Raw genomic sequence first — 22,328 nt, 5'->3', positions numbered from 1 at the left:
TGAGCCAGGCAGTTTGTATCCTGTTCCTGTGGAACATTATTATTCAATGATAAGATGAAAAACAAACACATATCGAACACATGGGATGGGGAATACTCGACTTAAACTCCAGCTATCATTTCTAAGTAGGAAAGAAAGCTTATAATATATCTCAGGGGATTCCTAAAGACAACACTTCTGTCTGAAACTACAGCAGCTATTTCAGAGAACAATACTTGGACAACTGATTTGCCAATAAAAACAAATTAACGGGAAAAGAATGTTTCAAAAATGACACTTCCAAGACTATTCCGCACATGTGGAAGATTAAAAGGGAATAAAACCTCTTGTTTTATTAGTTTAAATTCCAGCATCATGTCATTTGCCATCCTTTTCTCTGTGTATTCTTAATCTACCATTTGCCTCAAATTGCTTGCAGGCAATATCTGCAGACCCCAGTGCACAAGATGAGCTGGGGCAGGGCGAGGCAGAACTATTGTGAGAATTATCCACATGGAAAAATCCATGCTTGTGGAAGAGAAAGAGATCCTTGTGAGGCCTGGCACCTCGTCCAGGGCTGGGACCCAGGGTGGTTTGTGAGGGGCACGGGCAGAGGTGCCAGGGCAAGGACAATGCCCCCTCAGCACACGGTGCCCCTCACCTGGCTGGGTCCTGGTGGGCTCTGGGAGCCCCACACGCCCTGTGCCACCTGTGCAGGTGGGACAGGAGCCTCAGGGATCAGCCCAAGGAGCCCCAGCAGGTGACAACAGCACAGGGTGGCACAGTGCACTGGCACTGCCACACACACCTGGAACGGGAACGGGACAGTGTTTGTCATCCAAACAGGACAGGCTGTTTGTCATCCAAACAGGACAGGGTGTTTGTCACCTTTTGGGCAGAACTGGGATTCAAACAGAACAGTGTTTTTGTCACCTTTGGGCAGAACTGGAATTCAAACAGGACAATGTGTTTGTCACCTTTGGGCAGTACTGGAATTCAAACAGGACAGGGTGTTTGTCATCCAAACAGGACAGGGTGTTTGTCACCTCTGGGCAGAACTGGGATTCAAGCAGGACAATGTGTTTGTCACCTTTTGGGCAGAACTGGGATTCAAACAGGACAATGTGTTTGTCACCTTTGGGCAGAACTGGAATTCAAACAGGACAGGGTGTTTGTCATCCAAACAGGACAGGGTGTTTGTCACCTTTTGGGCAGAACTGGGATTCAAACAGGACAGTGTTTTTGTCACCTTTGGGCAGAACTGGAATTCAAACAGGACAGTGTGTTTGTCATTCAAACAGGACAGTGTGTTTGTCACCTTTTGGGCAGAACTGGAATTCAAACAGGACAATGAGTTTGTCATTCAAACAGGACAGTGTGTTTGTCACCTCTGGGCAGAACTGGGATTCAAGCAGGACAATGTGTTTGTCACCTTTTGGGCAGAACTGGGATTCAAACAGGACAATGTGTTTGTCACCTTTGGGCAGAACTGGAATTCAAACAGGACAGGGTGTTTGTCATCCAAACAGGACAGGGTGTTTGTCACCTTTTGGGCAGAACTGGGATTCAAACAGGACAATGTGTTTGTCACCTTTGGGCAGAACTGGGATTCAAACAGGACAGGCTGTTTGTCACCTTTCACCAGAACTGTGATCCAGTCGTGGCCAATTCGTTTTAATTTTAAAAGAGTAACAAAATCTAATGAAAAATTTTGATTTTATCACTCGACACACGAATGTGGGCGAGTCCTGTGAGCTTGGATAATTGTCACGTCATGACATAACACAGCTGCAGCCAAAACAAGAAGCCTGACATTTATTAGACTGACTGCTGTCAGGCACAATTCTGAATTTAAATACACCCAGCATTTCTTATCTAAAGAGGGTTTGGGAGTATATTTTGTTTTGTCTCAAGACATGAGGCACATCTTTCTGCCCCTTGCTATTTAGGGGAGACTGCAGCAATGTCTTCAGGTGCAGAAGAGGACAGGAAGGTGTGGGGGTAAGCAGCTGTTTGGTAGAGGGAGAAAGGATGGGAAGAATAATCCTTCTTTTTGTCTTCAACCATCACTCAAACACCAGGCCAAATTCCTCAGGCTGAGGCAGTGATTTCAGAGATTTCTGTGATTTCTGAAGCAAACATATCAAAAATAAAGTAGAAAATTATCCAAACCAGAAAAGAAGTATGATCCAGCCATGCTGCAGCCATTTAAAAAGGTGTAAGAGGCAGAAGGTAAACACACAGTGAAAGGGTTTGAAGGAGCAAACAAGCAGCTCAGCAAATCCTTCCTAATGTGGTAACAACATCAGGAACAATGCCACGGGAAAGGTGGAAAAGGCAGCGTCCAGGAAATACCACAAAATCACAATGGGTGAGATTATTATGAGAATGAGCCATTCACTCTCAGCACCATTCTCTATAATCTTGTTACAATTGTTCTCTTTAGAGCCTCAGGGGCAATAACGAGCCTTTGTATCCCCCACACTTCGCCGCGGAGCATCCCTGTGCTCTGCTTCTGTGCCCTGAGCACGCACAGCTCCAGGGCAGGCGCTCCTGCCCTGCTTCCCCAGTGCCCCGCTGGGCTGGGCGCTGGGCAGGGGATGGAGGTGGGCATCAGGAATGGCTCTGTCAGGCAGGCAAGGAATGAGAAACGAATGAGAAAAACCAGGGTTACAACACTGAAGTCTGCACGCCCGTCCCATTGAACTCAGGTGTTTTTAAAGACAAGTAGATCTTGACTCCAAGCAAAAGCCTCCTCTTGTAAATCCAGCGTTTCTGAAGCACTGGTGAAGGCTCTTTTGGTAGCAAGCACCTCTTTTCAAGGGTGAATTTGAACTGCAAATTTAAATTATCTGGGGACCTGACTGGAAAACCAAATGGCTGAGTTTTTCAGCTGAAAAGACTCTGTGTTAGACCAAATTCTGATACACATGGTATCTGCCTCAGTTTTCTTTAAATGGGCTGTAAAATTAGCACCATCCCTTTGGGGTTTGTGTCAAAAACTCACAGGTGGAAAGGTGCCACAGGACAGCTTTGCACTGTGCTTGGTCTCACACTTCCATCCACTTAGTGTTGCTTTGCAGTGAATTAGCTAGAATTCATTGCTTTGGGTAGGAGTTTCTCCTTTATAATTCATTACCCATGTCCATACCCAGCTGTATGTAAATATCAGTGAGAAGTGTTTGCCTGGAGGTGAAAATGATGACTTTGTGGATGAGGTGTGGGCTGGGCACCCTGAGGTGCTGCAGACAGGAGATGGGTGTCCCTGCTGAAGCAGATCTTGCTCTCCCCTCCCACGCTTGAGAGTGTGGACAAAAATGGTTGTGCCCAGCAGGGTTTCAGCAGGACCAAAAAAACTCCTGAATAATAAAGAGCCACGAGGACTGTGACTGTCTTGTCTCCTGTGAGGGCTCCTTCCAGGATGACCTGGAAGCTGAGGGTGAGGAACGAGCCTGGGAGCAGACCCTGCATGCAGAGATGAGCCACAAGCAGCCATCAGTTGTTTTCCTGTCAGTTCACGTTCCCTCTGTTTTACCTGCTCCCCCAAAGGGTGCAGAAACCTTTGTGACCTGAGCATCAATTGGTTTCCCAATTACTCCTCCTGAACTGCTATCTTCTTCTGGATTAGCCCAAAATGAGGAGGCTGTCACAGACTGTACAGGGCAATTTGAACTTTTTTTACAATTACTTGTGGGGATCGGAGCCAACCACCTGCTTCAAAGCCCTGAGAGGTTAATTGCAGCTCTCTTTCCCTTGACCTGCATACGGGAGCACATGGTGGCTGCCCTGCTCCCCTGCAAACCGTCTCAAGCAGCACTTTCTGGTGCTGTCAGGCAGCTGACAATGGATGGTGACAGACTGCTTTCAACAGTGCATTTTACACGAGAGGGTGGCATTCTGAGCTTTTGCTGATTCTTCTCACTGGTAGTGTTTGCAGGAGAGGTTTAAGAGCCTTTTTCCCTCTTTGTTCCCTCAGAAGCAGCAGCTACAAAGGAATGCAGTGTGGAAGTTGAAATGAACAGGGCTAATGCCTTTATTAGATGTTCAGCTCTTTATTAAAAAGGTTATTTATGGCCGGGTGCACCTTGGCACTCAGCCAGGAGCACCCTGTTACCTTCGGGGACACCCCTTAAATACCTTTTCCCTTACATCAGCCTGTTGCCTATTCACAGCCCCTTATGCATATCCATAAACCAGTTTGCATTTTCCAGGAACTATTTTACAAGGCCCCTCCTCGGGTCTGCCTTTTTAGAGCGTGCGTGTTTCTTGGCTGTGGTTTTGGCTCCTTCTCCTCATCACTTCCAGTTTGGGCCTTGGTCCTCACTGTCTTCAGATGGTGAGTGCTGATAGCTGGCAGATCTATATGTATATATCTACATGCATCTCTATATGTATATGTTGGCACATCTTATGTAGCAGGTGTCCTCATCCTGTTCATTGGATGTTATCCCATCCAAGCAAGCATTTTAACACAAGCATAGCTATTTCACTACTATGTCTAAGCTTAATTAACAGTAGAAATACTAAATACTATGCTATATTTCGACTACAACAGTAGAAAACGGTATCTTTAGAACGAAGTTATTTTAACATCACACATATAAAATCCATTTTAATATTTGCGAAAAGCCAATATTATAATACGTATCTATAACCTATCTATAATTGATATATAGATTATATATCAACTATATAATTTCATCAACTATATAATTATCAAATATATAATCTATCTATAATTGATATATAGATTATATATCAACTATAGATAGATTTGGTTATGATATCTGTCAATTCTTTCCGTATGAGGAATTGGTGTTTTTATTTGTTGTACATCGTTAGAATTGGAGGGTGCAATAATAGAAGCGGCCAGAGGTGGCGCTGCAGCCGGAGGCTGAGCGTCTTGTTGGTCACAAAATGGCGTCAGCAGAAGTACGAGGCATAATCCACGGACGTGCACAGGGCGCCGCCATTTTTCCGTACGGAGGAGGTGTGCAGGGCGCCGCCATTATGTGGGAAGGCCATAGGCGCTAATGAGGTTGTGGGCACTCAGGCCGTGGCAAGTGATTAACGGGCCGAGAGGCGGAGCCGAAAGGGCTGGGGGCGGCCACGGGCTCGGGAAAATTGCCGCCGGGCTTGGGTGGTCTGCCCGGGAAGGGACGCCCCCCGAGCCGCGGCTTTGGGCATCGGAGAGCCACTGTTAGTGATCTCTGGGTCTGTGCTTGCAACACAGGCCGCATTCACCTTCCCGTTCGCCCGTCCCGAGGGGCCCCCGTCCTCCCGCCACCTCCGTGTGGCCCTGGCCCGTCCCCGCCGCGCTCTGCGAGCTGCCTGAAGCCAAAGAAGCCAAAGCCACGTTTGTTATTTTAAAACGCGCGGCGGGGCCCGCTCCGCTCCCTCACGGCAGCGCCGCTCCCGCCCGGGCCCGCCCGCTCCGCGCTGCTCCCCGGGAGTTGAGGGGCTGCCCTGGCTGTGGGGAGCGCCTCGGCAGGGCCGGGCTGTCCGCTGTGCCCCGGGGCAGCCGCGCTGAGCGATGTCTGGGGCACTGCGGGAGCAGGGATCTGTCCCTCCGGCCCCTGCAGGGCACTGATTTATCTATCTCCTCAGCCGCTTGGGCCGGCTTTTTGCATGGCATCTGCTGGCTGTCACCTCACTGAGCCACCCTACGTGCTGGAAGAAGTTTTCCTGCTGCTGCGTTCTTAAGTGTAGCAGCATTGTACGGTCTTAGATTCACTGAGTCCCGGAGAAACGGATCAAAAAAAAAAAAAAAGCCCCTGGATCGGTATTCAGAAACTGTTCTTGCACCCAGCGTAAAAGATCTCTTAGTTGGTCCTTTGGGACAGCCATGGGATGTCCCTGACCATTGAGTCTAGGAGATCTAAGGCATCTCTTTGCTATCTGGACATTAGGTTCCCACATCTCTCTGTGTGATTAACCCTGAAGAATGTAAAGCGTACCTGACTGCTCGCTGTCAGTTTCTCCTCCTCGGTTCGCATCTCGTGGGTGTCAGCATCCACGTTCTGCTTCAAACCAGTGTGAAACCTAGGGATTTCCGAGTTCTCTTCCTTTTTTCTCTCTTCTTTCTTTGCCCTGGGGATTTTTCCTTGCCAGCTCACAGTTGCAGTTGTCTCTGTTTCTTCAGAGAGGTCCCAACCTCAACAGGTGTCCTCACACGGGGGCACCACTAACTGCTGGTTCTTGGCTTCTTTTCTGCCTCTGTCAAGGTCGGGATTGAAGCGTTCGAGACGCTATTTCATGTTCAGACTCAGATGTTTATTATTGCTTATCTAGATCACAAGTCGTGAGTCCTACAGCATTCTGCCAACGAGCTACAAAACGGCTAACTATCGTTCTCTACAAGGTCTTCTAAGGCTAAACTATCCAATTAAGAAATGACACCTAAATTATTTTTACTTTCAACCCAATAGCTAATCCCTCGTGTCCTGCACTGCAGACTTTTCTGTCCAATTACACAAAACCACCCAAACCCGTAAAGAAGAAGGAGGAAGAAGGTGAAGAAGAAGGACCAGCCTCTGCCCTAAAACCTCCATCTTGCTCTACATATATTGCTATATTCTAAAACCTTAAACTCTTTAAGTTTTCCACCACATGATATTACACATTTCTAATGAAACTACACACCCACAATCCCAGTGCTGTTAATCAATTTTGGAGGCTTTCTCCATGGCCTCAGGTCAAATGCAGTGTTCTCTTGTGGGTCTGTGCCTTTCAGCACAGAAAGTTTAAAATTCTCAGCTTCCAGCATTCCAACACCTAGACTGATATTTTTATAGCTACAATTAATGTCCATCTTTCAGTTCCCTAATTTAGCACCTTTCTTGCCTGCTGACAAGAACATTTGATGCAGCAAGAAGAGAATCTGAAAAATTAGCTGCTGTCTTGTCAGATATTAGTTATTCCCCTGATCCGGCCTTGATGTTTATCCCTCCCTCTTTGAGTTTTCTTAATTATTTCTGTCTTGTATTAATTTTCACATAACTCCCTAGATGTAAGCTTTATGGTTTAGAATCTCAACTGCTCATTCAATTAATGGGCTTGCTTAATGTGCTTAAACTTTCCAGAGATGCTCGTGACACATTATGAGGGAGGGAAAAAAAGATTCCAAGTATGCTCCATCTCATTTGTGGTACTCCTGAGCCTGAAGTCCATTTTAAGCTCTTTATCAGATTATCTAGATTTATTATTTTTATATTCTCATGTTCATTAAGCATTTATGTGGAGGAGTATTCTCTCCAGAAGAGTGACTTTGTTTCCTTTGCCCATCCCTCATCACCTGGCTTAGCCCCTCTGTAAATGAGCAATTGTATTTTCAGTGCATTGAGAAGGATCTGAGAAGCTGACTTGAATATGGCAAATATGGAAGGACAGATCTTTTACTTCATATCTGAAAACTCTGTATGTTTTGAGCAAAACAAAGGATCTGACAGAGATTTTCTCTAATTTTTCTTGGCTCAGTAACCCCTAATCCCTGTTAATATCTGAAAAGATTTGAGGTAGGTTTGCAGAGGGAACCCAACCTGTGTTTCAGCCTATTCCCCACTGAAGCCTACATGAGTTATCTCAGTAATTCCAGGAAACCTGAATTTAAACACGGGCTCAGGCAGGATCCCTCCGGATCTGGGTGCCAGAGCCTTGGACAGGTGACACAGAGCAGTCCTGACAGGAGAGCAAAGTGCATTCCAGGAACACAACCACATGTGGGTTTAAAAGATTAAAACCACACTACATGGACCCCATGGGAAATGATCTCCTCTCTCTCTCCAAGGCAGAATGCAAACCAGATAAAGATAAAATACATGTACCCATGCAGGTATATAACTCATGTTATGCATGTGTATAAACATGAGTATTGTACATGAATAATATACACATGAATGTTATACATGGCTGTGTGTTTGTGTATCTAAAACTATACTGTTTGTATATCTAAAACTACACACGCACATCTGTATAAATATATTAGAAACCCCTTCCTGACAAAGGACTCCTGTCTTTCAGGATGCTCATTGAATTAGTTGCTACATCATGGTTTTATACAAATAAAATCCGTGCTCAGGACCTTGATTTTGTGCCAGAAGATCCCTGGAACCAAGAGGGCAGATGAGTTGTAGTACACAGCCCACAGGCTCGTTTTAGCAGTGATTTCATAGAATGCCACGAAGCAACTATGAATACATTTTGTTAAAACAATTACTGAGAAGTTCTAAAAAATAATGCTTCTGCTGCACTTCTGCTCATGAGCCATAAGGGGATCTTTGTCTTTCAGCATTACAGTGCTCAAGGAAAAGGGAAAAGTTTCTGGTTTATGGTTCTGAGTCAGTCTTTTTCCTACTAACATATGGCCCCATTTTTTCTTGGTTCTTTAAGCAAGTTGTAAACATAAACGTTGATGCACATGGAGTTTGATTCATGAAGAGTTTAATTTGCCTAATATAAAAGATTCACACAGGTTATATAACATCAATAAATTATTTTTGTAGTTTGAGTAGTATCCTTTGAGGAAAGCACAACTCTTTCCCTGGGGTCCATTTATCACTGTTTGCTTCTAATTAGAAAACTGGAAATGCAATATGCATGACTTATATTTGCAGTGTTGTCTTAGGACTCATGTATCATCCTTGTTCTTCCTCGGGAACTTTTGTTCACTTCCTAATATTTTATATCTTTTTTTTAAGGTTTCTGACAGCTGTGACTCCATCTTCGTTAATGGCAAGGAGATGAAGAGCAAAGTGGACACCATTGTGAACTTCACCTACCAGCACTTCACCACCCAGCTGGAGGTGACGGTCTGGGTTCCGCGGCTCCCGCTGCAGATCGAGATCTCTGACACGGAGCTCAGCCAGGTCAAGGGCTGGAGGATCCCTGTCACCTCCAACAAAAGGTATGTTCTCAGCACTGCCCCACTCCTCACTCGTGCCTGGGGCTCTGCTGTTAGAGCACAGCCATTTTTAGAACACTCCTCAGAATCTAAACTCTCCTGTTTGCCGTCAGCTTTACAGCGTGCCTCAGCCTTCGTTCAAACACCCAGCAATCGCTGCATTTTATCCTGATCTGTGCAGTTTAAAAGTCACTGCTTTGCTTGGAGCATTCATCAATCCCACACAGTCTCAGGACAATGGATCACACATTCCTGAGGAAAAGGACCTGGGCCTCTCCTGTAGGTGTAACACAACCCTGTGGTGTGTGTGTGAGACATTCAGCACTGCCAGACCTCCGTTCCTGCCTGCTGAGACAAGTAACAGGGCCAAGGAAGGGTTCAGGTGTCACTGCCTTGGACTAGGTGACCAGCCCAGGTCTCTTCCAACCCAAACCCTCTGTGATTCCATGATTTTGGGTGATTGTTCAGTCTGTGCAGATGCACTGAACAGCACACCTGGCTGCTGCACTACTTAGCAGCTCTGAATTAAGTAAGAAACAATTCCTACTGAAGACCACGTTCCACCAGGAAAAAGTGGACAGGGAAGGAGGGCAAAGAGAGTGGGGATTTTGAGCTCTGATCCCATCATTCCTTACTGCAAATGCCCATTCTGTAAAAAACATCATTTGCAAGATTAAGAACTTCCAGGAACGCTGCTGTGTTGGTGGATTTCAGGCGAAATTGAAAAATATTAGTGGGGAAAAGGTGTGACACCAGCTCAGATTTATAACCCAGTGAAAAAGCCTTGCTGGCAGCAGCAAGTGGAGGGCTAAACACTGTGGCAGTTCCAGCTAAAGCTCTCCAGTGCCCAGGAGAACATCTCAGCTACTGAAGAGCCTGAAGAGCCCAGACAGCAGTGGAGGAGAGTTACCCAACACTTTCTAAGGGCACAAAACTAAGAGAATAGCACACAATTTGCAGGGTAGTCGGATCACAAGCTCCAGAGAAGGGCAATGACTGACCTCTTGATTAGGTGGCTATTTTTTTTGGGCTATGACAGAAGAGGTGATGAGAATCTGGCACAAGAGACATCGGAGTGTTCACTTCAGTGGCAGAGGCAGGAAGAGCTGTGCTGGGTGAGGAATGAATGGATTTAAGCTGACTGCTTAAATCTTCACTGAACTTCCCTTCTCCTGCCTGAGCTGTCCCAGCCCTGAGGCACAGATCCTGCTGAAAGCAGTGGGGATTTCTGCTGAGCACACAGCTGCAGGATTAGGCTGGTGTTTATTGCAGGAGCAGACATTCAGCCATGGCCATTCTCAAGTTAAACCCATTACAGGCAGCGCTGGAAATTTCCCCCCGGTGTCTCCTTCTGATTTATTTGGCCAGCTGAAATAAAGGGAATGGTCTGAGAGTCTGCTCTGCTTGCAAGCTGGCAAGCTTTGCAGAGTTTTGGTGCAAAGCATTTGCTGCTGCTTGGATTGCACTGGAGCTGCAGGCCCACCTCCTGCAGGCATTTTCCATGGAGGAGGAGAGGAAATGTGGACACTGTGCCATCCCCCTGGAAGGTCCATGCCCATGTGAGCAGCAAAGGTTCAACAGGAAATAAATGATCTCTCCTTTTATTGACCATTCATGTGGATTTTTTAACTTTGCAGGGCTATTCTGAATCAATAGTTCAGAGCCAGCATTAGTTGTGCTCACGCTGACATTTACTTTGCACATAAGGTTTTTACATTTCCTTTATTTTTAGATTTGGATGGTTTTTATCTGAGATTTAGTGGCTTTTCATTTTGGCTCTTTTTTATTATTATGACTTTTCTCTTTACTTTTTAATCTGCTTATACCTCCACCTCCTATGTTTTTCCCAAAATCCTAAACATGGGGGAGTTTTTATGAGTTTTTAAGTGATAAGCTGAAGCACTCAAGACATTTGGACTGCAGTCAGGAGCTGTAGGTTTGAGAGTGAGCAGAGTGCTTTTATCTTTGCAAAAACCCCCAAATCCAAGCATTTCCCAGCAGGTGAAGCCATAGCATTGTGTTGTTTCAACTTCACCTTCATGTGAGAGCCAATATTGGCAATCTGCATGAGGTTTTTGATATCTGTCCTTGAAGGAAACTCAAGGATTCTTTCCAAAGTCCCTGACAACAGGCTTAGGCAGCCTTAAACTTAGCCCCAAAATCAACTGAAACCCTGTCAGTATTCTGGTCATGGCAGGATTGCAGTTTGGCTTCTTCATAGCTCACAAACAAAACAATTTTCCACTTTGCTCCTGTCCTGCAGGGTTGGTATCCTCACACCACTCCTTGTCTTCTCAGCAGGAACTGAACATTGCTATAAAGTTATTCATCAATATACAGCAGGTAAAATGTCAGGAATATTTTTATAGGGATTGTGCAGAGACACTTGAGCAACCTCCAGACTTTCTTCCATCTCCTCTGGCTGCCCCAGGGCCTCATTCCCACCCCCACAGCGTGGCTGTCAGCACTGTCTGAGGGGCTGAGCCAGATGGCAAAGTAGAACTGGGTTTACAATAATCTTTTAAACGTGTTTATTGGTGCTGTTAACAAAAGAAACGTTTGTACATCAGCATGGCTGTTCTTCTTCTGAATACAGCTGCTCTCCTTCAGACCTGAGAGAGTTTATGTGCCCAGATCACATCTGTACTTTCCAGTGATGGCTCTTGAGCCCATAAATGTCTTGCTTCTCCCTATAAAGCCTGTCATGTTTGTAATTGTAAAATACATGTGATTACAGACATGTTTGCCTAGCTGACTTCTTGAATCATTTCCACAAAGCCATGGAGAAAGCAGGGTCTTTACAAAACTTTTACAAGCACCCCCTGCACAGTTTGAACTGTGTTGGTTTTTAGCTGGTCTGAAGTGCTGCAAGAGCAGGAACTTGTCAGAGAACAAAGAGGAAAAGACAGGCTGCTTTAATGCCAGAAACTGGAAAAAACCCCAATTCATCTCCCCTGTGTAAGAGCAGCAATACTTCACCAGATCGGGCTGCAAATATATGGCAAATCTTTAATATTATCAAGAGGAGAACTTGATCTCTGGTGAGTGCTGCTGCAGACAGGAAGAGCCTCCCTGGGCAGGTGAAATTCAGCTCCACCATCACCTCCTGAGTGGTGCAGGGAAAGTGGTGCCTGAGCCAGCACAGGCTGCACAAACCCCCAGCCTCAGCAAACAGTAGGTGTATATTTAAATTAAAGTCAAATATTAGAGTGTAGAAGAGGTCCGGGCAGACTCTGCTAGTCTAACAAGAACATTTATTTCTATTCCTCATGCATCTGCAAAATAATTACCTTCTTCTTGAGGTTCCTGCACCAGCTCTGTGCACACATATTTACATGGCATGAGTGGCTTCAGCTTGCATTAATAGGAGTTGCATGGCTAAAGTCTCACAGAACAAGCTGGAAATTTAATTTCAGTAAATATTTGCAGCTGGGATAGGACATTGTTTTCAGGAGGCTCCCAACACCACCAGCATGGGCTTCACTTCAGGCAGAGTTTATTGAGCTCTGCTTTGGTCCTGTCCAATTCTGGAGACAAAAGCAGGAAAGCTGGCCTGAGTTAAAAGCAGGACAAAATAAACTGCTTTATTTAAACCCTCAGTGAGTGCTGCCCCTCTGAAGTAAAGCTGTACTTTAAGGCAAATTAAGTGACACTGGATTCAAACCATTCCATTGGTGGGCAACAGCATCTGCACAAAGCTGGAACATGCTGTAAATTTGCTCCTTTAGTTAATTGATTTTAATGTCCTATGGAGATAAGGCCTTGGAGATTTTTGTTAATAGGTAGGCTGTATTTTCAAGATCTGTAAAAATACCAAATTACACTTATTCTTGAACTGTGAGTGGAGTTATGTGCAGCTTATTTCTGTAGCCTCCACTAAATCAGCTTCTAGTGGTTTGTAATTTGTATCTGAGAGGGATTTCTTTTTCAATTAGGGGTGTTGCAAATGTTTTTTAAATATACGGCTCTTTGTAATGAGTATTTCAAATCCAAACCCAGCAAAACTGATTCCTTTAGGGTTGGTTTTTTTTTTAACAGAAAATTAGCATCTGGCCCAAGAATGTGATGCCTGGTTTGAGAGGGGTGCAGATTAAAAGAGACACACTTCAACTGCTCAGAGACAAGGTCTGTACCGTGGAGTTGACAGATCACTGATTAGATCAGTGCTCGCAGGCACCCTTGGAACAGGCTGCTGCTTTAACTCAGCTCCCTGGCAAAGCCTTTCTCTCTGTGAAATGTAAATTAAATGTAATTCTGGCAACCTTGGCTCGCTCCAGAAAAGCAAAAAACCTTCCAAGCAAGCAGCAAGAAATAGGCTAAGAAGCACTGTGAGAGATTTTCAGAGATGACCAAGAGGAAAAAAGCACAATATGCAGCAATAGCTTATATTCATCAGGACTTCCTTGAGCAGAAAATGAGCTCCCTGCTTAATGAAGGATTTTAAGCTTACTGAAAACACTTTAATGAGGAGTTTAAAGGGAACTGTGCAATTCACTGGATCTCCAACATTTTGTTGCACACATGGAGACAAAGCACTGACTTACTGCCTAAATCTCGATTTTGTGGTTTTAAAGTGGAAAAATTACATCCTTTATTCAAAAAAAAAAAACCCAGAAAAGAACTTGAGTTGAGACCTGGCAAAGCAGACTTGCAAAGCTTGTACTGAAAATTCAGACAACTCCCTCTTGTCTGCACTGACAAAGAGCGTGCCTTGCTCATCCTGGGCTTTGGAGAGGCTTTTCTGATGCTCCACATTTGTCTGCCACAGAAAACATGTTTCTGAGGAGAAGTATATCAACATCTCCAATGTTTTTGTGCTGAAATGGAGCCTTTGCATTTAAGATACCCCAATGAATCATCGTTTTGTTGTGGTAAATACTGGCTGCCCACACAGTCCTAGTCCTGGAGATAAGGATAGGAGTGCTCCCTCTGTGCCCCTGAGCAGCAATCCTTCCCTCTGGTCATTCCACAGCTCATATTTATGAGCTGGGGCTGAAAACGAATTCCCTGCCGTTGTTTTGAATAGATTTCCTCTTGGACAATCCAGCAGTGCAAAGTTTTAAACAGTGGAAGTAGAAATAAACAAGCACATAAATAAATATAACAGCAACCCTTTGGATCTGAATAAAACATCGACTCACAGAATGGTTTGGGTTGAAAGAGACCCTAAAGATTATCTTGTTCCAACCCCTGCCCTGGGCAGGGACAAACAGGAACAGAAAGGGAGTTGTGTAAATGATGCTGGCGTGGATGTTGAGTGTGTGAACATCTCCTGCAAACCTCACAACACTGGCTCTGGGTCTCTTTTCCCATAACAAGGCTGGTTCCCATCAGTTCTGTGCTCTTTTGCCCCAAATCCCAGAAGTCCTCCTTACCTGAACAGCCTTTGCACATTTTTCTCCAGTTCTGCACAGGCACTAATGTAACTGTCTGTATTATTAAGAGAGGGTCAAATCCCAAAATCTCAGAGCTGAACTTGGTTCTGCCAAAGTCCGAGATTGTTCAGAGCTGGGTTATGGCTTAGCTGAGCTGAAGAGGGTCAGAAGACAGGAATAAATTGAAAGTGGGAACATTAAGGAGCTCATGAATTCGTTTACAGCACAGATGGGTATGGACCACAGAAGCTTGATGAACATTCCCCTTCTAGAACTTTCTTTGTGGCTGTTTGGCCAACTGTGAGCTGGCTTCAGACTGACACCAGTGTTGGGAAGGAGAGCACAGCTGAAAGTTTCCCTGAAATACCCAGCTAGTCAAACTCTGTAAGACTAATTTCTTTGGGAAATAGAAATCCTATTTATGTAGCCTTCCCTCTAACAATGGCACTGCTTTTCAATGATGTTTCATTCAGCAAGTAATGGTGGACACTTGCTTTACACACACAAAACCAAAAGGTACCACAGACCATTTACTTGAGGCTGAATATAAATATTCTGCTAACAAGTGATGCACTGGAAATGTATTTCCAGTGGATTGGGTTCTGTAACACTGGGACTTTCAGTCATTTTGAAGAGCACAAGGGTTTTTCTTAGATATGTTTTCAGCTTACTGGCTGCCAACTTTGTCATAAAACAATTTATAACAAAAGCAATTCTGTTTTATAATAGTTTTTCATAGCTGCTATTTCAAAGGAGGAGATAAAGGGACACAGTAACCACAAAACTACCTCCTGCAATACTTTGAAAAATGAGAGACTTACCCTGTATTTCCCACCCTTGATATAGAGGTGGCTTCAGGCTCAATAAATACAGGAGGGAGGGAAATTATTTCTGAGCAATGAATCCACAGCATGGGGGCATAATGAGTAAAAGTGTGACCACCTACTGCTTAATACCTGACTTGGAAGAGATAAGAGGATCCATGTGTTTGTGCCAGGCAATGAACAAGAGAAAAAAAAATATAAAATATGAATATTGGTGGTAAACTGAGTCTTTAAGCAGACAAAAAACTCTGTCAGGTGTGACAGCAGTGCTATCATGTACAAATCACTGTGATGCCTTCTCTGAGCTCTGGGGAAAGCTGTTTTATTTCACAGGTTCTGTTTTGAAAGGGGGACAGATGGAAAAGATTGAAGGCAGTGTGTCGAATGTTCAGGTGTTTCTGCACGGTGTAATCTGAGGAACCCTGCCCTGAGTGGGAGCCTGAATGCCTAATTTGGTTTTTTGGAAGCCACCTGAGGTCACTGCATGACTGAACCAGGCACTGCACGGACTGTGTCAGGGGAAGGTACAGTCAAGGTGTGTTTCCCAAAAGCAGGAATGGATGGAGCACAGCAGGGATGGGATCAGCTGGGTGCCTCTGCCTCAGCAGGGAGTGCCAGAGGTGTTACAGGAGATGAGGAGGGGAGAGTTCAGAAATACAGATGTTAAAAGGGTGGTAAAACACCTTCTCCCACCCGATGAGCGGCTGCAGGGCTTTGCTGCACTGCTGCCCTCTCCTCAGCATTTCCCTCTGCTTTCCTGAGCCCTCTGCTGCCTGGAGAACGGGAGGTGGCTCCTCTGGGATCCCAGCCATGACAGACACCTTTCCAAGTTGCTGGGAGGTCCCACACAAACAAAGGATTTACTGGAAGAAGCGACAGTAGCTTTTAAATGGCCCAGCAGCAGAAGGCTGCACAAACACCTCCCCAGGATTTACTAACCTGCCATCCAAACCCTGATCTCCTGTCTCACCCAGCAGCAGGTGATAACACCAACACTGATGAAAATGAGTGTGTTGGTGTGTGGTTTTTTTTCCTTTCACAAACAGGATGGGACTGTTGGGAGAGTTCTTAGAGCTTTTATTGTAGTATCAGCCTCATTATATGGGAAGATTGTAGCAGCTCACGTTTTGTTCACAGCAGCTAAAGGTTTTTTTGTTACAAAGCATTTTGAAAACTTTCTAGCCAATAGCATATTGCTAAAGCTTACAGACAGTTGTTCTAGCCAGTCACTAAAAGCACACCTACACCTGCTTCACACAATGCTGCTTGTCTGCTTTCTATTACAATACACAATACTTCATGATTAAGCTTAAAACCTTCTACTGTCCTGCTAAGCATATTTTTCTGCAGTCTTAAGGTCTATCTTAGCCAAGCCTAGAACTCAAGCTATCATTTTATATCCCATTGTAACTTTTTCTACCTTCAGACTTGGCAGCTGCAGCTAGCTCTGAGTTTCTCTGCTCTTTCTGTTTCTAAGGCCTGCTTTTCCAGCTTTGTGGAAATCATCTTACCTTTACTCTTCCCCAGAAAGGAGGTGCAGCTGGAGCTCTGCAGGGCTGGGGGGGGATCAGGCTAACAAAGCTGGCTGTGTTCACAGGCCCACCCGGGACAGCGAGGATGAAGAAGATGACGAGAAGAAAGGCAAAGGCTGCACCCTGCAGTACCAGCACGCCATGGTCAGGGTCCTGACGCAGTTTGTGGCTGAGTCCTCGGAGTTTGGGGGCCACCTGACCTACCTGCTGGGCTCGGAGTGGCAGTTTGACATCACAGAGCTCGTGGCTGATTTCATGAAGGTGGAGGAGCCCCGGGTTGCCAAGCTGCAGGAGGGCCGGGTGCTGGCTGGGCGTGAGCAAGGCATCACCACGGTGCAGGTACAGCCCTCTGCAGCCCCAGAGGGGGCTCAGGCTCACACACACCCTGACTCAGCAGGGCTCAGTGCTGGTGTAGGAAATTCACTGATCTCAGGGGGAAAAAAAAAAAAAAAAGCAGCTGAAAAAATGGGCATGCTAAACAGAAAAGGAAGTTTGAACGGGTTTTCATTGTGGTTATTTGTCACTTCCATAAAATGCCCTTAGGTGAAGCTTTTGTAGGGATTTATCCATCTTAGTGTGACTGGAGCACAAGGAGATTTCTCTGGTGAAAGAGGTGACATGAGGCACACAGCCAGCTCCTTTTAACTTTGGTGGGACCATATGAGCATAACTGTTGGGAAATTGTACAAAATACCTACGTGCACCTTTATATGCTTGAACATATTTGAAAAATTAGACCTTTTACGTTCACAAAACCGATCACAAACCATGGACACAAAAATAATCTTCAGACATCTTTTGGAGTGTTCATGTTCCCCACCTAACCTCTATCCAAATCCATGCACCTTCCTTAATTAAAATAAAGGAATGGAAGCACTGGGGCTCTTCTCAGGGGCTGCAAACACCTGTAATGTTCTGGTCACACTCTGGAGTCAACACAGGGATTTTAGGGCTCTGCTCCCTTCAACCTGAAATAAATGGGATAGAGAGGTCCAGGGATTTCTGCCCTTAAAATGTCTCTTCCTCTCCAGCGACCCTAAAAGAGCAGGAAGCTCCAGTGCAGGGAGCTGTGCTGCAGGTTTCTCGTGTTGGTTTAGACAAATCACACCTCAAGTATTTTGGGCTCGAACCAGCTCTTTCTGTCACCAGTATAAAGATGAGTCTCTTTCTGAGCATGTTAGAAACAAGGTCTTAGAGCAACTGGCAGGAGTGTTTTGGCATTGAAAAATGCAGGCAGGCACCCAGTGGGATTTTCAAAGTTCTTTTGGAAGTCTCACTTTCATTTCATTCAGGTCCTCTGTCCCTGGAAAGGCAACAGGCCAAGTTCCTATCAGCCAGGCTTTGAGCACTTCTTTATCCCCTCACTGAGTTTCAGTGTTAATCAGTGCCTTACACTCTGTCCTGTGCTGCACTGCATTAACAGGGAGTTTTATAGACCCCACAAAAATGACTTTCAAAAAAACCCAACAAATCTATTTAATTTATTCTATATTTATATATATTTTGTCGAGATCAAGCTGCAATTTTGAAGTGATTTGTTGTTTTATTAAATTATTTTTTAAAATAAAGTAATTTAGCAGCAAATGAGTGTAATGTCGTGGGGGAAACATCAGCTCTGGCTTAGACGTGGACGTGACAAACCCAGGATTAATCTGGTGTGCTGGTTAGAGGCCAAGCTTGCTTTAAAACACTTCGTTGCTGTTTCATTCAGCGTGTTTCCTTTCTCTCCCCAGGTTCTGTCCCCTCTCTCGGATTCCATCCTGGCAGAGAAGACAGTGATAGTTCTGGATGACAGGGTGACCATTACTGACCTGGGGGTGCAGCTGGTGTCAGGCTTGTCTGTGTCCTTTCAAAGCAGCAAAGGAAATAAGAGAGCCATCGTTGCCACCACCTCTGCCCACGACATCCTGCGCACTCCCAAACAGGTATGCTCCCAAAAAATGCATCAAATTAATTCAGCTGTTGCCTCTGCTTTGGCAGAGGAATTTGCTGTAAATTTCAAGCAGCAGACATAATGAATATATGGCTGTGAAAAGCAGTCACTTCTTGGAGTAAAGGCTGTTCATCTTCCTGACCCCTTCACAGTGACCACTGCACTCTCCAGAGCTGCTCTGGGCACCTGCACAGCACAGGGAAAAGGATGGACCTGTCAGGGAATGCACAGTGCCAAACAAAGCATGGATGTGCCACAAAAAACTCCTTTTCTGTGGGGAAATACAGCCTAGCTGTGCAAGCAGGGCTGGGCATGCCAGTCCTTAATTGTCTCACAAAGTCAGCTCAGCCAAAACAACCTCTGGCTGCTGGTACAGAAGTTTTCATGACCTGCATTGCTGAAAACTGATGAGTTTGTGCTTACTTTGAACCATATAATGCAAGGAATTAAATAGCTTTTAATGAGACCACAGAACAAATTCCACGTGTGGTTTTTTAATAAATTCCATAGAGCTGAGGTTCTACATCAGCCCAGAAAGTGTAACTATATTTTTTTGCACTAGCAATTTCCAGTAAGAAGACAAATTGATTTGGTCAAAACATAAAAATGGTGTTTTTTATGAGTGTTTCTATGGTTCCCAGGAAAGACCACAATCCCTTTTGCATATTGCAAGTCCTGCATATTTGAAAGCATGACAGAAAATATAAAGTACTGCACTGAGATGTGTTCTCCTCCCAGGTTGTTCCACGGGCTGGATGGGCTCGCTGGCTCGACACATTCCAGCCCTGCTCATTGTATTACATGAGGCACTGGAACTGCAGCATTAGAGAAATTCCCCATTATGGGTCCTTTACAAACCTAATTGACCGTGATGTTGGAAATATGATTATTTTCATCATAAGGCTCTGGCATTCAAAAGAGGCTTCTCACTTCAGACTGAGAAAAAAGAACCGTCAATTGTTTTTTCCAGCACTTTCATTAAATTTTCTTTGATAGTTCCTGAAGGTGAGGTAAATGCCTCAGTGGTCTGGAGAACACAAGCCTGCAAGAAAATGAGAAGCAGAGTAGACATTTCCATTTTCTTTAAAAAAAACCAACCCAAATAGAAACCTCAAAGTTAAACTCTGTATTTTTTTTCAGACTTTAACAACGGAGTGTCTGATTTGTGCTCTCTCTCTCACGCCTATTTTTCCCCCCCCTCATCCTCTCCCACCAGGAGGCTGTGGTGAGTGCTTGGGTTTTGTTCAGCGACGGGTCGGTGACGCCCTTGGACATCTACGACTCCAAGGACTTCTCCATGTCCATCACCTCCCTGGATGAGATGGTGGTGTCGTCACACCAGAGCCTCCAGTCCCTCTGGCCTGTCGTGGTGGCAGAGGGGGACGGGCAGGGGCCTCTGATCAAAATTGAGATGGTGATCAGTGAGCCCTGCCAGAAGACCAAGCGCAAGAGCGTTCTGGCCGTCGGGAAGGGAAACGTTAAAGTGAAGTTTGGTCAGAAAGATTCGGACCAAAAAGGGAGCACCAACGACATCGAGGACGTGGAGAAAGATTTTAAAAGCCATGCCAGCAATGCTATAGAGAAAGCTGCAGAACAAGAGAGGACAGCACAAGACTGGTCCAAAAACCACGAGGACGTGGCCGGTCCTGAGGACAATGCAAACAAAAGCACAACTTTCATCTCTCCCATTGATCAGGAGTCCCTGGAGGATGGCCAGCTTCAAAATAACCCAACTGCCTTCACAGGTTTCCCTGCCCAAGTAGAAATACCAGGAGAAAACAATCCCAGTGATCTCTCATTGACTTCCAGAGGATTGACAGACCTGGAGATTGGCATGTACGCGCTGCTCTGTGTTTTCTGCTTAGCAATCTTGGTCTTTTTGATTAACTGCGTGGCATTTGCTTGGAAGTACAGGCACAAAAGGTTTGCTGTGAGTGAGCAAGGCAACATCCCCCATTCCCATGACTGGGTCTGGCTTGGAAATGAGGTGGAGCTCCTGGAAAACCCAGTGGACATTTCGCTCCCATCAGAGGAGTGCACTACCATGATTGACAGAGGGATGCAGTTTGAAGAAAGCAACTTTCTCCTTAATGGGAGTTCCCAGAAGACTCTTCATAATCATATCCTCAGATCTTCTGAGTACCTTTGTGAAAAAGAAGTTAAAAGTGAACCTATAAATCCTTCTGGGCCAAAGCAGAAGCGAGTAAAGTTCACTTCATATACAACAATACTGCCGGAGGATGGAGGCCCCTACACCAACTCAATTCTATTTGACAGTGATGATAATATTAAATGGGTATGCCAAGATATGAATCTTGGCAATTCCAAGGAACTTAGGGACTATATGGAAAGACTGCAAGACAATATGTAAAACTACTTTCTTATGTTTGTAATCACCTTTATGCCTTCTGTTTATGGATGGTGGAGCAGTCAGTCCAGTCAGCAATAGGAACAAGACAGCCCAACCCTGGAGGTACTGAGATGATAACCTGATATCAGAGAGCAGGTACAAGAGGCTGGCTGAGTTAATCCTGTTTCACCACAAACCAGGATGTGCCCCTAAAACAGCTCCCTGTAGGTGTTGGAGGTGTCACACACGATGGCTGTTTCTGTGTACTGCCTGGTACTAGCAAAATGCTAATCCAACTGCGCTCAGACTCAGAGGAGACTTCATTTGTTTGTCATCTCTCATGGGAAATGGTAAATCAGAAAAGAAAGGGATGTTTGTTTGCATTGATTTTTTTCTAGTCGTCGTCCTTTGTAAAGCACAGTGGACATTTCTTGCTTACAGCCTGAGAGGAGGCTCACGGAAAAAGGGATTGGAATGAATCTCATTTTATTGCCTATGTGCAATGCAGCCAAGTAGTCTTATTATTTTTTACAGATATAAAAAACCCCATGTGGTTAATTTCTTCTTATGTTGTTTGTGAATTTTATTTGACTTAGGGAACATTAAATATTTTCTTTGAAGGGGTTTGGGTTTTATTTTTTTTTTCTGGTTGTACCAAAGTGTAGTACAGTAATATTTATAATGATTTGAGTTTTTTATTCATCTGCTTCAGCCCCCAGAGATACCTCCTTCATCACTGATTATCTTCCTCCTTTCCATATGGGTCGTTACTTTTTGAAACATAGAAAGGAATTTAGAACTCTTACTGGGAAAGGGTTGTGTCTTCTTACAGGGAACTGTAAATATAATAATAAACCCTGGAAAATAAAAATCAAGGAGTAGCCCTGGGTTCACTTTTGTCATTGCTAATGTGAAAAAATAACCTGTAAAAAAAAAAAAAAAAAAACCCAGCACATACTTCAAAGGGAAATGCTTTGCTGAAACAGTAGCTTGGCTGACAATACGTGTTATTATCTGAGTGAGAAAGTCAAACGTGGGATTGAAATGCATAAAGTAGGAAGGAAAATTGCCTAGGAAATAAGCAAAGCTTGGAGTCACTCTGTGCTAATGAATCCATTGGTGGTAGAGTTCAGCAGGCCAGAGAAGTTCATGCTCAACAGCCCCAGACCTCGTCTAGAACATCCCTGGCCATGAAGCCATTAGAGAGAAAAACTTTACACCATGTTTCATTAAAAAGGGAGAAAAAGACACCTTGGGACTGCAGCCACACAAGAGACTATCCAATTTTATCAAGGAAAACATGCTGGAAGTTCAAAGCTGCCATTTCATATGCATCACCTCTATTTTTTTACTGAAGGATGACTGAGATAAATGGAAAATTACAGTTAGGAAGAACCTGAATCTACAGAATACTTAACCCCCCCCCCACTAAAGCA

The 22,328-nt window shown here is 44.7% G+C and overlaps 1 protein-coding gene across 8 annotated transcripts in view; it reads left to right on the top strand.

The window, feature by feature from the left end:
- The window catches only part of TMEM132B (transmembrane protein 132B), a 227,639-nt gene extending 206,127 nt beyond the window's left edge, over positions 1 to 21,512 (top strand). The window contains exons 1-5 of one of the 8 annotated variants that reach the window (XM_053959406.1): positions 4,888 to 4,969; positions 8,676 to 8,881; positions 16,675 to 16,948; positions 18,343 to 18,534; positions 19,759 to 21,512. In XM_053959406.1, coding sequence (XP_053815381.1) covers positions 8,718 to 8,881; positions 16,675 to 16,948; positions 18,343 to 18,534; positions 19,759 to 20,913 — 1,785 coding nt within the window. In that variant the 5' untranslated portion in view covers positions 4,888 to 4,969; positions 8,676 to 8,717 and the 3' untranslated portion in view covers positions 20,914 to 21,512. The other 7 variants (XM_053959402.1, XM_053959403.1, XM_053959405.1 and 4 more) reach the window with 7 other exon arrangements.
- Positions 21,513 to 22,328: the final 816 nt, after the last annotated feature.

The sequence above is a fragment of the Vidua chalybeata genome, chromosome 18, assembly GCF_026979565.1.
Source record: "Vidua chalybeata isolate OUT-0048 chromosome 18, bVidCha1 merged haplotype, whole genome shotgun sequence".
Taxonomy (NCBI): domain Eukaryota; kingdom Metazoa; phylum Chordata; class Aves; order Passeriformes; family Viduidae; genus Vidua; species Vidua chalybeata.
The sequence above is the reverse complement of the archived record's forward strand: the minus strand, read 5'-3'. Positions and strand labels throughout refer to the sequence as shown.